We start from the raw sequence: 14349 nt of genomic DNA, 5'->3' as shown, positions 1-14349 counted from the left end.
ATGCATAAAGAACTCTTATACAGGAATGGCCAGAACAGCATTTCAATAACAGACATGGGTATCAGTTTTCAGAGGGAACCAGGATGTGGTGCTATCTTTTGATACTTTGGAAAAGTTGCACAGAATTTCTCAATCTCATTCACTGCATCAGGACAGTAACACATTGATAAAATTGTAGCTTTGTACACGCCCTTCCAAAATATGGCTACATGCCACTTTCACCACACGGACTCAAAGGTTTTGGAATTAATGGTTGGTGTATTATTTCTTCTTTGTCTTCTCATACTTCTGTTTCTTCTATTTTGGCTTTATTTTCTCTTAGGATGGTTAGTTCATCATCCACACACATACTGCACTTTTTAAATTGTCACTGCTTATTTACAGATCTGCCAAATGAGAGCAACGTTTACCAATATATTAGCACAGAGTAGAGAGTACAGGCTCTTCCCTTATAAATACGGGTATAAATGTTTCTTCTTCCCTCTTTCCCTGTTCCTTTCTCTACAAAAGCACTCGCGCCATGAACTTTCTTCTACATTTGAATTTGGGAATTTAAATACCTTCTTTCAAATTCAAGCGCTTACATATGAAATCAGTTCATATTACAATTAAAACATCATAATAAAATATAACCATATTTACATTTTTTTAACTTCCTGGTTCCTGCCACAGCTCTCTGTGATTAATGGTGTTTAGAGTCCCTAATAAACACTGACCACAGGAAAACAGTAGTATATAACACTGTTTCTCCTTCCCAGTATGTGCATGTAGGCACGCATTTAGCCACCTAATGATGAACTAGTGATGCATATCAGATAGAATCTATAATCACAAATAATACATAACAGTGGGGTCCAATAGATTCTCCAAATGAATTCTCATTAGGTCAATAATTAAGAGCACTGTAACAATAGAATTCGACAATGAATAATACTAAAAAAAAAAAAAAGCTATAGGACAAAACTATGTGCAAGATTGTTTAGAAATTCCCAGGAAAAATAATACTTCATGCTTTTTTTAATAGAATGTTAAGCAATTAATGCAATCCACTGAAGTCAATATGCAGCATCAAAGTAACATAAAGGAATATAAGGGAACTGGTTCGTGTGATGTATGAAATGCCTTGCCTGCAGAACTGAAGATGTTCATTTCTGACCTAGGGGCATGACAATCGTAACAAAACTTTTTCTCTTAACCTAAACCTGAAGTATAATACATTCATGTAAGACGCATCATCAGATCTTCTTGCTACTTTTACTGTACTTGTGCTTCTACCTACTTCATTTTACTTTTGCATCATCTTAAAAATACTCAATTGTATTTATTACTGCTCGGTATAACTCATTCTAAGCCTTTTGGTTTAAACACTTGGGCTTCGGACCAGTTGTTTTGCACTGAGAGGGTTTGTGGTCTGCACTGTTGTGACAGAACAGGTTGCTTACATCCTTCTAGGTTGGGAACTGCTGATTGAGGGCTCAGTGTCTGTTATTCTAAAAGTGTATTAATTCTGGTTTAAGCACTTGGGCTTTCAGGCCAGTTATTTTACATTAAGAGGGTTCGTGGTCTGCACTCTCGTGGGAGGAGAGGCTGGACTCTACCCTTCTGAGCTGGGAATTTCTGCTTAAAGGCTTATAGTGCATGCATATCTGAACTGCTTCTTACTGAAGTTGGTACGCCTTGTTTGCTGTGGCATAGACTGGATTCGGGCCTGCTGGATCTAGCTTTGTTTGTGTAACTTGAGCACTAATCCAGACATTCTCTAAAGTATTCAATTGTATTTATTACTGCTTGGTTGTAACTTGATTAAAGTGTAGCTATCATTCTAAGTCTTTTGGATTAAGCACTTGGGCTTCAAACCAGTTGTTTTACATTAGGAAGGTTTGTGGCAAGCACTGTGGTGGCAGGACAGGTAGCTTTCATCCTTCTAAGTTGGGAACTGCTGAATGAGAGCCCAGTGTCCAAGTGTATTAGTTCTGGTTTAGGCACTTGGGCTTCAGGCCAGTTATTTTACATTAAGAAGGTTCGTGGTCTGCACTCTTGTGGGAGAAGAGGCTGGACTCTGCCCTTCTGAGCTGGGAATTTCTGGTTAAAGGTTTATAGTGCCTGAATATTTGAACTGTATCTTACTGAAATTGGTACACCTTGTTTGCTCTAGCATAGACTAGATCCAGGCCTGCTGAATCTAGCTTTGTTTATATGCTTGTTGTTTGTTTGCTTGTTATTTCCCTGGAAGCTAATTCCACCTAATACCCGGCTTCTCAGCACTTCTGTGGATCACTAGTGATATCTGCATTGCTTACTGTACTTATTTCCTTGTTTCACTTGAAAGAAAGTTACTGTTTGTCGTTTTTGCATTTAGTTACTTGTAACACATTGCACTCAAGTTACCTGGCACTTGCTCACTAAAGCAATTATATAAGTCAGCACTAAAAATTAAAAGCACTACACCCCTCACTCCCCACTGGCCCTTGTTTTCAATTAAGGAATTCCCAATATTATTCTAGCATGTCCAAAGGTCAGTTGTCAATCTCCTCTCCGGTCCAGCTGGTGAATCTGGGAATCTTGAGGCAATGTTATAACTGCCTCATGTACACAGACAACCCTCTCCTCCTCCCACATAACACAAATACTTGCGAGAGATGCAGCTATTTAGCCAAACTGGAGGCTGAGCTCTCTCAACTCAGGACTGGCAAGACCAGACAGGAGGAGAAGGCAACTACACACACCACAAAACCAGCCTCACATAATGCTACCACACCACTGAATCAAACACATAAACACACAAAGACATACTCGGAGGCTCTGAGTAAAAATTTACATAAACAGCAGAGGCCTCCAAAGTAGACACCCAAACAACTGCTACCTCAAGACACGCCACAAGCAACACATAAACCAAAAAAAGCAGTGTGCAAAGCAGTCACAGCCCTTAAGGCCAAATACAACACCAAACATACTTGTCATAGGTGACTCCATAGTCAGACACACTAACGTCCCACTCACCAGGCTGAACAAGGAGAGGGTCACAGTAAGCTGCCTATCGGGCGCTAGAATCTGCCACATAACACAAGCACTCGGGTCACTCCATGGCAAGTACAAATATGACACAGTCATTGTCCATGCTGGTGTTAACGACCTGAGACGTACCTCCCTGGACTACATGAAAAGAGACATAGAGGAGCTCTCTGATTATGTAGCCCAGGCAGGTATGACCCTCACCCTGAGCAGTATCCTTCCTTCACCAAGAATGATGCCACAATATAGAGACAAGATGATCAGCTTTAACAATTGGCTTAATGTCTGGTGTCATTCAAAGGGGATCCAGTGTCTGTCTGCCTGGGATGACATGCTTGACAAGCCACGCTGCTTCGCAAGGGACGGCTTGCACCTGTCACCCCTGGGATTCGGCATATTGGCTAAGGCCCTTGCCACCCCATAGTGCCTTTTTAGGCAAGGCTCAAATTCTAAACCTACCACCCTAGAAAACAAAAATGGGAAGAAACTGAGGGTAATGCTGCTCAATGCCAGAAGTCTAAATCTCAAAATGCACGCACTCAAGGCCCTTCTCAGTATGGAGAACATCGATGTCTGTGCTGTAACTGAAACCTGGTTCAAGGCTCCTGAGAGCACCCCGGCACTATTAGGTTTTACCTCATATCATGCATTCCGCCCCAAAACCCGGACCACACTACAAAAGGAGGGGGTGTATCCATATTCGTAAAGGATACCCACACCTCCAGGTTGGTGGCAACGCACGAAGCTTCGGAAACCATCCAGGTGCAACTAACCATAGGCAAAACTGCTCTACAAATTATAGCATGCTACAGGTCACCCTCTCAAACTCAGGAACCCCACACAGCCTTCCTGAAGACACTGGAGGGTATAAATGTATCTCCAAACACCATCATATTGGGTGACTTCAACTACCCGAATATAGACTGGGAACAGTACTCAAGCCCTAACTTTCTAGCCCAACGGTTCCTGGAGTTCATAAATTCAAATGCCATGGAACAGCTAGTCACTGTTCCCACGAGAGGAGAAAATATACTAGATCTCATTATCACAAACATGGGGACAAAATGCTCCACACCGGAAGTATATCCCTCATTGGTGAGATCTGATCATAAACTAATTTCACTGGAAATCCACATCCCGCCCCCACCCCAAACAAAAAAGACCACAGTGAAGAACCTCTCTAAAGCAAACTTTACACTACTCAAGACTGGTGTGGTATCCTTTAAGGCTCCTGAGCCAGTGGAAACCACAACCCAAGCTGCGGAAGCCCTTACAAATGCCTTCTATGAACACCTCCAGGACTGCATGGATCAGGCAATCCCAAATAAAACCAAGACTCTTTCCACAAAGGGCAAACGTCCAGTCTGGTGGACCCCAGCCATTAACAAACTTTACAATAAGAGGAGAAAGCTATTACATGATAGAACAAAATCCATAAAAGGGAAGTCACCCCTGATCATTATTAGTAAAAAAATACGAGCACTCATAAAATAAACTAAGGCCAATTTTGAGAGAAAAATTGCCATGGATTCAAAGCACAATCATAAGGCCTTTTCAGCTATGTTAGGAACCTGGGTGGAAACTCCCAGATATGCTCAGAATTAGTCCAAAATGATACAAAAATCACTGAACCCACAGACATTGCCAACATACTGGCAGACAGGTTCAGTGCAAACTTCACCCCCCTCACCCCCCTAAAGGAGAGATAACTATCCCAGTGGAGTGTAGCCTCCCAGACATCTCAAATGCACAGGTGAAAGCTGCTCTCTCTAAAGCTAAAAACGCAGCATCAATGGGACCGGATGGTGTCCCCGGCTGTGTGCTACATGAGCTAAATGAGGAATTAAACCCGCACATAAGGCAGCTGTTTAATCTCAGCCTTACCACAGGATACGTGCCCAAGGAGTGGCGTACGGCAACTGTGGTCCCACTCCACAAAGGCGGTGCCTCTACGGACCCTGGTAATTACCACCCTATAAGCTTAACAAGTCTAGTCCTGCAAGGCTATGGAGAGGATCATAATGGAGCTCATAAACAAAGATATAGGGGAATTGCATACATTGGACCCGACCCAGTTTGGCTTCGTCAAGGGAAGATCATGCCTTTTGAACTTGGTCAACTTCTTCGAAACAGTCACCAAGGCCATTGATGAGGGAAAGGCAGTCCATACAGCCTACCTTGACCTTGCAAAGGCTTTCGACACAATACCCCACTCGGGTATTGTAGAAAAACTTACCAGCTTAAATGTAAACCCATATGTCACAAGATGGGTTGCAAACTGGCTTAAGGACAGAACCCACAGGGTTAGAGTTGCTGGCGCTATGTCAGACTCCAAGCCAGTCACAAGTGGTGTCCCACAGGGCTCGGTCCTTGGCCCCCTATTGTTCGGCATCTACTTCTCAGAAGTACAGGCCAACATGGGAGGACTTTGGCTGACAAAGTTTGCAGACGACTGCAAATTGGGCGCCATAGTGGAAAGTGCATCGGACACGGATATCCTTCAGAAGGGACTCATGGAAACAGATAGCTGGTGCCAGAGCCATGGTCTGAAGTTAAACGCCAAAAAATGTATAGTTATACCCTTTGGGAAAAACAAGGTAACCCCAAGCTACCATATAGGTGGCAATCCACTAAGCACAGAAGAGGTTATCAGGGACCTGGGGACCCAGGTTGACAGTGGCCTTTCTTTTGACACTCACGTTGCTAAAGTGGTTAGAAAGACCTTCTACATTGCCCACCTGATCATGAAGGGATTCACATCCAGATCTAGTGAGGTCATTGTTCCCCTGTACTCTTCACTTATCAGACCAATGATCAAGTACAATGCCCCATTTGGGATGTATCTCACCCGACATCTGCAGCAATTGGTGAGACCCCAAAAGCTCCTCACCAAAAGGATAAAGGGACTCCAAAATCTGTCGTATGCTGCCAGATTGAAGAAACTCCAGCTCTATTCAGTCGCATACCATCTGCTCAGAGGTGACATGTGCCTGACATACAAGGCCATGTCCAACCCGGAATTAATGGACATGCTCCACCTCAAAAAATCCAAATCCACCAAAACCACTAGAGCAAGCGACTTAAACCTTAGCACGGATATAAATAGGACGTGCTGGAGGGATAGATTTATCACTCAGACTCCCTATGCTGTGGAATAAAATCCCGGTCCATGTGAGGCAGAGCACCTCGCTGGCTCTGTTCAAGAGAAATCTTGACCTGTGGGTGGGAGATCATAGGTTTACCCCGGGAATCATCTCTGTGTCACTGCTGGACCGAGGCACAACAAACTAATGGGCACAGTATTTTTTCATATAAGGGGTGGCGTAAGCCACAAAGATTTGGGCTAGGCTTATAAATGCCTTAGGGCAGATAGCCTAGTATAAACCTATGAACCTATGAACAAGGCAGATAAAATACTGTCAAAAATTGCCATAGGTTCCAATAGACATTGGGGTAGTAAGTTTTGTTTATTTATATTTATTTATTTTAACAGATGAAGGTTTTAAACTTAAATATATTCCCATGTCACACAAAACACACAAACTGCAGCTTAAATCATCTATTTTTAGTTTATCTCCTGCAGTTTGTAACTCACATCCCCATTATATTCCGATTCAAGTAATAATGGTGTTTCAATTTAAAATCAAACAATTACATTAATATTTCAAGGTGAAACATTCAGTTTTCAGTAAACACAAGGTTTGTCATTTCTTTCTGAAAAGATCTAGACTGTAATATAAATAAAGTATCTTTTTTAAAATATAATCAAGATTATTCAAATATGCTGAGTGATCTTTTTAAGTTTCTCAAACTAAAGGGCAATTTAATCAAAATTATTTAATCAAAATTCTTTAATTACACATATTTTTCAATCTAGTCTTGATGGTATAAATGTCATATTCAAAAGTGAAGTGTATTTAAGAATTCATAAAAAATTTACAAGTTTTTTTTTTTTTTGTATGATACACAAGACACCAAAGTAGTGGTAACTGACAGAAGAGAGACTGTGATGTATAATCAGGATTAGATGTTTCTTTAATTGAAATATAAATACCTTCCTTCAAACTGAAGCCCTTATATACAAAATCAGTTCATATTACAATTAAAACATAAAAATTGGACAAATGAATAGAATTTTAACAATTCTGTTAATTGTTTACATTCATAAAACACCCGTCCACAATCAACTTTAACCATCATGTTACTCCTGTTTAAACTATTATCATTAAGTGTTACTTTCCTAATCTTGTGAACAGTGACAAAGAAAAAAAATTCTCTCTCCCTCTGTTTCCACATAAAAATTCCCCCAAATTCCCTGAAATGATAAAGAGGTGCACTTTTTATATGAATTCAAAATTATGGCCTTATTTATGCATTAAAATTTACATAAAAAATTTGATGCAAATAATTTCACTAAGTGCTTGGTATGAGCATCTTTTACAAGACAATTTTAAAGAATTTAGACAGAACTAAATTAGATAATCTTTTTCATAAATCTGGAATTAATGTAATTCCATCAGATAAAGTAAGGCTTTATTACTATACCTGTCATAGCTTGAATTTTTTTTGAGTTATAAGCATAACACAAGTATTCAATTACTAGAATCTACACCACATATTTGTATGTTAGCTAGTGAAAAAATAATCATTAAACTTATATATATATATATATATATATATATATATATATAAAAACATTGATAATGTAATAACTGATTTTTATACTGAATATTTATGTACAATAACAAATGCAATTAACTATTCACAACATTTTGTCAAACTAGTTTAATAATTTAAATTATAAATTAATATTCCATATGCTTTCATGTATTTCTTTCCATTTAGTAGAATATGATGCCTCTATACCATAAAAAAAAATTAAAATGGAAGCTAAAGCATAGTATTCAATATATGAAAGTTGTAATCTTCCATTTTCTCATACTATAATGTAAAGCATGAATGCAGTTATAGCTGGATACCAAAGTAAAGTTATAAGCATCTTCAACTATTTCATAAGAATCTTGCTTGATATTAAAAGGAAGGTTTGGATTCTATTAAATACTTTTGAAAATAACATCCATTTAATCATACTCAACTAATATTCAAATATAAAGTATATGTCATTCCAGTTTAAGATAATTTAAGTTGTTTATAATACTATCTCAATTAATATGGGTGTTAAATTTTTTAATACCATAATCCCCAAGTGTTTGAAGCTTTTAAAGTCCCAATTATATTTAAATTTGTTTACAAGTTATGCTATAGTTTAAGCAAAAGTGTGCTTGTTTTACTAACACGATATGTTTGAATGCATTTGTAAAATATTTAAGTGCATTACCTTTTACTACAGAACTAATGCTATTTAATGTTAATAACACATCATCCACAAACTAAAGAATTTTTTAAGCAATAATCGTTTATTTTCTTTTTTTATCTTGCCTAACAGGATTTGCTAATGGTCCCATCACTAGGGCAAATGGTAGAAGTAAACATGGACAATCCTGTACAGTTTCTCTGGTTAACTTTACTGGCTGAGAAAGCATTCCTATTTATCTGTGGAATAAAAAAGTGCTATATAATATTTAATTAACTTTGCACATGAGTTTCAGAAAACAAAGGTGCATTAAAAAGATAATCATAACGCAAAGAAACAAAAACTACCAATATGCAATATAAACTTGAGAAATTCAGATTATTAAAACCTCTATAGTTGATTGTTATTAATCTTTTAAAAATATCACACATTTGTCTTCAATTTATTAATCCTCTCTACTCTTATTCCACCAGGGCTGTCAAAACTGATTTAATCTGCTTGATAGAAGAGGCATAAAATATTTAAAATATATGGTTAATAACAAACTTGACAGTTAAGCTGAATTCTTATTTTTGGTTTGCTATCAGAGTAGCTGCAGTACATTTTCATGATGGATACATGAAATTTTAATATTAGATGTCACTGCTAATATATGTTTATTATTTGAACTCTTTATTGATATAGCATAGTCGTCAGCATTTCTGGTTATTATAGTTTGCTCATATGCAATCTATTTTGTTGTTCATTTTCATGAGTAATTGCTTTAATGAATTATTTGCTTGCTGACTATCCTTCCTCACAAATATTTCTTGTTGAGAAGATTTGGCATTACTTACTTGTATGCTAATCCTAAATGACTAATTGCAGCAAGGGGATCAAGTAAATCAGAATGTCATAGATTTTCAAAATACTTCAGTATAATAATGCTAGTGGAATAATATTATTTTTTTTTTATTCAGTTTCTTTAGAGCTTTCAGGAAAAGCATAAAACGGAGCAAAATAAAATGATGACCAGCAGTTATAAAAGTAAAACGCCTTTAATGGAATCCAAACGTAAGCACTTTCACAAAGACTGCTGCTTCTTCAGACGATACTATTAGTTAAGAACCTTCATCCCTTAAATACAGTGCTTAACATTCAAATGCACTTACCTTTCTGATTACTTGTTACACATTTAAATAAACACCTTAACTGGTACTGCATAAACAGCTAGTACTAAATACATTTACTAAAACTAGTCACATTCATGGCTGTATAATAAAATATGTAGCTATAACCACATTACGTATTTAATATATGTACCTATACAATATACAAATTACATATTAACAACATATAAAAGATTAAAATAGCCCACCATAACCCACCACACCACCACCAGAAATCTCTACTTAGGAAAATGTTCTGCTTCATTTACCAGAACCATTTTAAAATAATTGCTCTATTTCCATTTGCATGGCAGCTTTGGTTTCTTAAATTAGAACACTGAAAATATATAACTTCTTATTTATATGGAATTAAATGAAGTATTTTGTGTGGTAGACATCTGCTAAATGTGATAAATAGAAAACAGATCTTCGAAACAAACATCGACAAATGAAACTAGACAAATCCAAAAGACTAAGTGCATTAAGATTTTGTATTTTTGCTCTAAAGTATTTTAACATCTGTATGTACAAGAGTGATCACAAGATAATTACATCCACTGATCCTCCCACAGCACCCCTTCTCAGCCATTTTATTATCACAGGGTAAGAGTCATAAAGCACATTTTCTCTCCAAAATAATGGGGTCAAGCACACTGAGAGGGGCAGTCTCATATCCTTGGGGGTAAGGATATTTACTTTATCATTTCCATTTACTTGCCCAGTGGTGGGCCTGAGCTTTGAAGAACAATGAGCACTACCTGCGATTATCATTCAGTTCTTCAAGGGATACAAGTCCACATATTCCATTACAGCAAATTCCATGAATGACACTCTCTTCTTCACTGAAAGATCAAGAGTATGTGTTCCATGGCACGCATCCCTCTGACCCTGTACAGCAGGCTTGCTCAGCACTTTAATCTACTCTTACCAGCTCTAATGAAACCTTGGTCATAGTCCCAGCTGTATCCTTTAGTATGACAGACACAGCAAAAATCAAAATGAGTAAAAATGACATATTCCATAACAATAATTGCTTTGATTTTATTCTTCAAAATGCTAGGGGTATGGGTGTGTGCATTCATGTGTCTATATGAGCAATTATGCATAAAGGAATTGGATAATATGTGAGCTTCTACACTACTTACTAAATAATGTGGTTAAGAACATTGTGTTGGTGATAATGAAATCCAGAAAACCTCCTTGCAGTAGAAAAGTTGGGTAATTAATACTGTATATAAAATGGTGGCATTTAAAAAAAAATGGATCACTTGCTTTTTGAAAAGATAATTATTAGGTCTTCTGGGCTTCAAATCCAAGTCAAGACATGTGTTGTCTGCTTCTTGTATCAATCTTCTTTATTTTGATCTTATGTTTTACTTCCAGATATTAGTAAAATAACCACACAAAAAACATATTTTCTTACCTGAAAATGTTTTCTGGGGCCTGCTCTCCTGTGACCAAGTCATACCCTCTCTCCAATGTTGTATAAGGCCAAGGCCTGGAAGATAAAATAAATGGAGACTAAGTAACATAAAAACAAAAAAACAGTTTGGTTAGTGTCTTGTAGGAACTTTCTAGTTGTCTTTTTGCTGTTATAAGCTTTCAAATATACAAATTTGAGAATTTTCACATTTCCTTCTCCTTTTTATTGCATGTATATGCACATATGTATGTGTGTATGTGTTGGAGGAGACATGCACCTCTGTCATTATGACATGCATGCATGTGTGTTAGATATCTAATCGACTATCTTTAGTCCCCAAATGCCAAAAAACATGTACTCGTAATATTACAGTCAATATGCTCAAGTACTCAAACACTCATGTATACCAAGAGAAGCTACAAGCTTGCAAACAAAGACTTTTCTCTGATTTGGAGAAGTAAATGGCTTTTCATCTCCTATATGTAAGCATATGTAGGAAAGGTAGGCTAGTGACTCAAAAAAACATTGTAATGAATGTTCGTGTGCTCAGGCAAAACAATAAGGCATATATATATATATATATATATATATATATATATATATATATATATATCTGTATATATATATATAGCATCGGGCAGCGCCGCTTAATCAGGTTTAAAGTATTCCCGGCTCCACAGAGTCTACTCTTCACTTTTTCTCTTGGAACTGCTCTAACTCTCAAACTAAACACTCTATTCTCAATCGAAAACCCTGCACTTGCTCATATAAGCAATTTTTTATAAGTTAAGCACTAATAAACTAAAAAAGCACTACATCCTCATATAATCCCCATGAGTACCTCATCCCCTATTGGCCCTTCTGATTCAGTTACAAAGGAGTTCCCTATACTATTCTAGCATGTCGAAAGGTCAGTTGCTGGCTTCCTCTCCAGTCCAGCTGGTGAATCTGGGAATCTTGAGGCAATGTTACAACTGCCTTATGTACACAGACAACCCTCTCCTCCTCCCAACAAGTACAAATATATGTGAGAGATGCAACCATATAACCAAACTGGAGGCTGAGCTCTCTCGACCCAGGAATGGCATAACCAGTCAGGAGGAGAAGGTAACCACACACACCATAAATCCAGTCTCACATAGACCTACCACAACTGCAAACCAAACACAAACACAAACAAACATATTCGGAGGCTCTAAATAAAAATCTGCCAAAGCAGCAGACACCTCCAAAGCAGACATCCAAGCAACCACTACCCCAAAACAAGTCACATGCAACACATAGTTCACAAAGTCAGTGTGCCAAACAGTCACAGCCCTTAAAGCCTAACAACATACCTGATACACTTGTAATAGGTGGCTCTATAGTCAGACACACTGATGTCCTGCTCACCAGGCTGAACAAGGAAAAGGTCACAGTGAGCTGCCTGTCGGGTGCTAGAATCCGCCACATAACACAAGCACTCAGGTCACTCCAAAGCAGGTACAAATATGACTCAGTCATTGTCCATGCTGTTGTAAATGACCTGAGACGTACCTCCCTGGACTACATGAAAACAGACAGAGGAGCTCTCTGATTATGTAGCCCCGGCTGGTATGACCCTGACCTTGAGCAGCATCTTACCCTCACCAAGAATGATGCCACAGTATAAAGACAAAATGATCAATTTCAACAATTGGCTTACGTATTGGTGTCATTCAAAGGGGATCCAGTGTCTGTCTGCTTGGGATGACATGCGCGACAAGCCATGCTGCTTCGCAATAGACGGCTTGCACCTGTCACCCCTGGGCTTTTGGATATTGGCAAAGGCTCTTGCCACCCACATAGTGCCTTTTTTAGGCAAGGCTCAAAAGACAAACCCACCTCCCTAGACAACACAAGTAGAAAGAAACTAAGGGTAATGCTGCTTAACGCCAGAAGTCTAAACCTCAAGATGCATGCTCTCGAAGGCCTCCTCAGTATGGAGAACATTGATGTCTGTGCAGTGACAGAAACCTGGTTTAAGGCTCCCAAGAGCACCCCAGCACTACCAGGTTATACCTCATATCATGCTTTTCATCCCAAAAACTAGAACTGAACCACAAAAGGAGGGGGAGTATCCATATTCATCAAGGATACCCACACCTCCAGGTTAGTGGCATTGCACGAAGCATCAGAGACCATCCATGTGCAACTAACAGTGGGCAAAACTGCCTTCCAGTTTGTAGCATGCTACAGACCACCCTCTCAAACTCAGGAAACCCACTTGGCCTTCCTGAAGACACTGGAGAATATGAAGGTCTCTCCAAACACCATCATATTGAGGGACTTCAACTATCCAAACATAGACTGGGAGCATTAGTCAAGCCCCAACATCCTAGCCCAAAGAATCCTAGAATTCATAAACTCAAATGCTATGGAACAACTAGTGACCACTCCCACAAGAGGAGAAAACATACTAGACCTGATTATCACAAACATGGGGACACAATGTTCCATACCAGAAGTATACCCCTCTTTGGTAAGATCAGACCATAAATTAATCTCACTGGAAATTCACATCCCGCCCCCACCCCCAGCACAGAAGACCACAGTGAAGAACTTCTCAAAAGCTGACTTCACACTTCTTAAATCCGAAGTGGAATCCTTCAAGGCCCCTGGGCCAGTGGAAACTACAGCCCAATCTGCTGAATGCTTTATAAACGCATTCTATGGACACCTTCAGGAATGCATGGATCATGCAATCCCAAATAAAACCAAGACCCATTTCCTCAAAGGCAGGCCGTCCTGTCTGGTGGACCCCAGCCATAAATAAGCTATACAACAGAAGGAGGAAGCTGCTACATGATAGAGCAAAATCCCTAAAAGGGAAGGCATCTCTGATCAGTACTAGCAAAAACCTACGTTCCCTCATAAAATTATCCAAGGCCAGCTTTGAGAGAAAAATTGCACAAGACACTAAAGATAATCATAAGGCCTTCTTTGGTTATGTTAGAAACCTGGGTGGCAACTCCCAGGTATGCTCAGAGTTAGTCCATAACAACAAAAAAATACACTGAACCCAGACACATTGCCAACATCCTGGCAGACAGGTTCAGTGCAAACTTCTCCCCCTCCTCCCCTCCAAAAGGACAAATATCTATCCCAGCAGAGTGTTGCCTCCCTGACATCTCAAATACCCAGGTGAGAGCCACCCTCTCCAAAGCAAAAAACACAGCATCAATGGTACCAGGCGGTGTTCTGGGCTGCTTGCTACATGAACTCCAAGAAGAGCAGAACCCATACATAAGGCTGCTGTTCAATCTCAAACTTACTACAGGATATGTACCCAAAGAATGGCGTACAGCAACAGTGGTCCCACTCCACAAAGGAGGTGCTTCTACGGACCCTGGAAACTACTGCCTCATAAGCCTGACTAGCCTGGTCTGCAAAGCTATGGAAAGGATCATTATGGAACTCATAAACAAAGACAT

The 14349-nt window shown here is 38.9% G+C and overlaps 1 protein-coding gene across 4 annotated transcripts in view; it reads right to left on the bottom strand.

Moving 5' to 3' along the window:
- ASTN2 (astrotactin 2) overlaps positions 1-14349 on the bottom strand; it is a 7150955-nt gene that overhangs the window by 3739759 nt on the left and 3396847 nt on the right. For all 4 annotated transcript variants that reach the window (XM_044057934.1, XM_044057931.1, XM_044057932.1 and 1 more), the window contains one exon: positions 10898-10972. In XM_044057934.1, coding sequence (XP_043913869.1) covers positions 10898-10972 — 75 coding nt within the window. The remainder of the gene's footprint in view (positions 1-10897; positions 10973-14349) is intronic.

This window comes from Protopterus annectens, chromosome 16.part0 (genome assembly GCF_019279795.1).
Source record: "Protopterus annectens isolate FY-2018-M chromosome 16.part0, PAN1.0, whole genome shotgun sequence".
In the NCBI taxonomy this organism is placed as follows: domain Eukaryota; kingdom Metazoa; phylum Chordata; order Ceratodontiformes; family Protopteridae; genus Protopterus; species Protopterus annectens.
The sequence above is the reverse complement of the archived record's forward strand: the minus strand, read 5'-3'. Positions and strand labels throughout refer to the sequence as shown.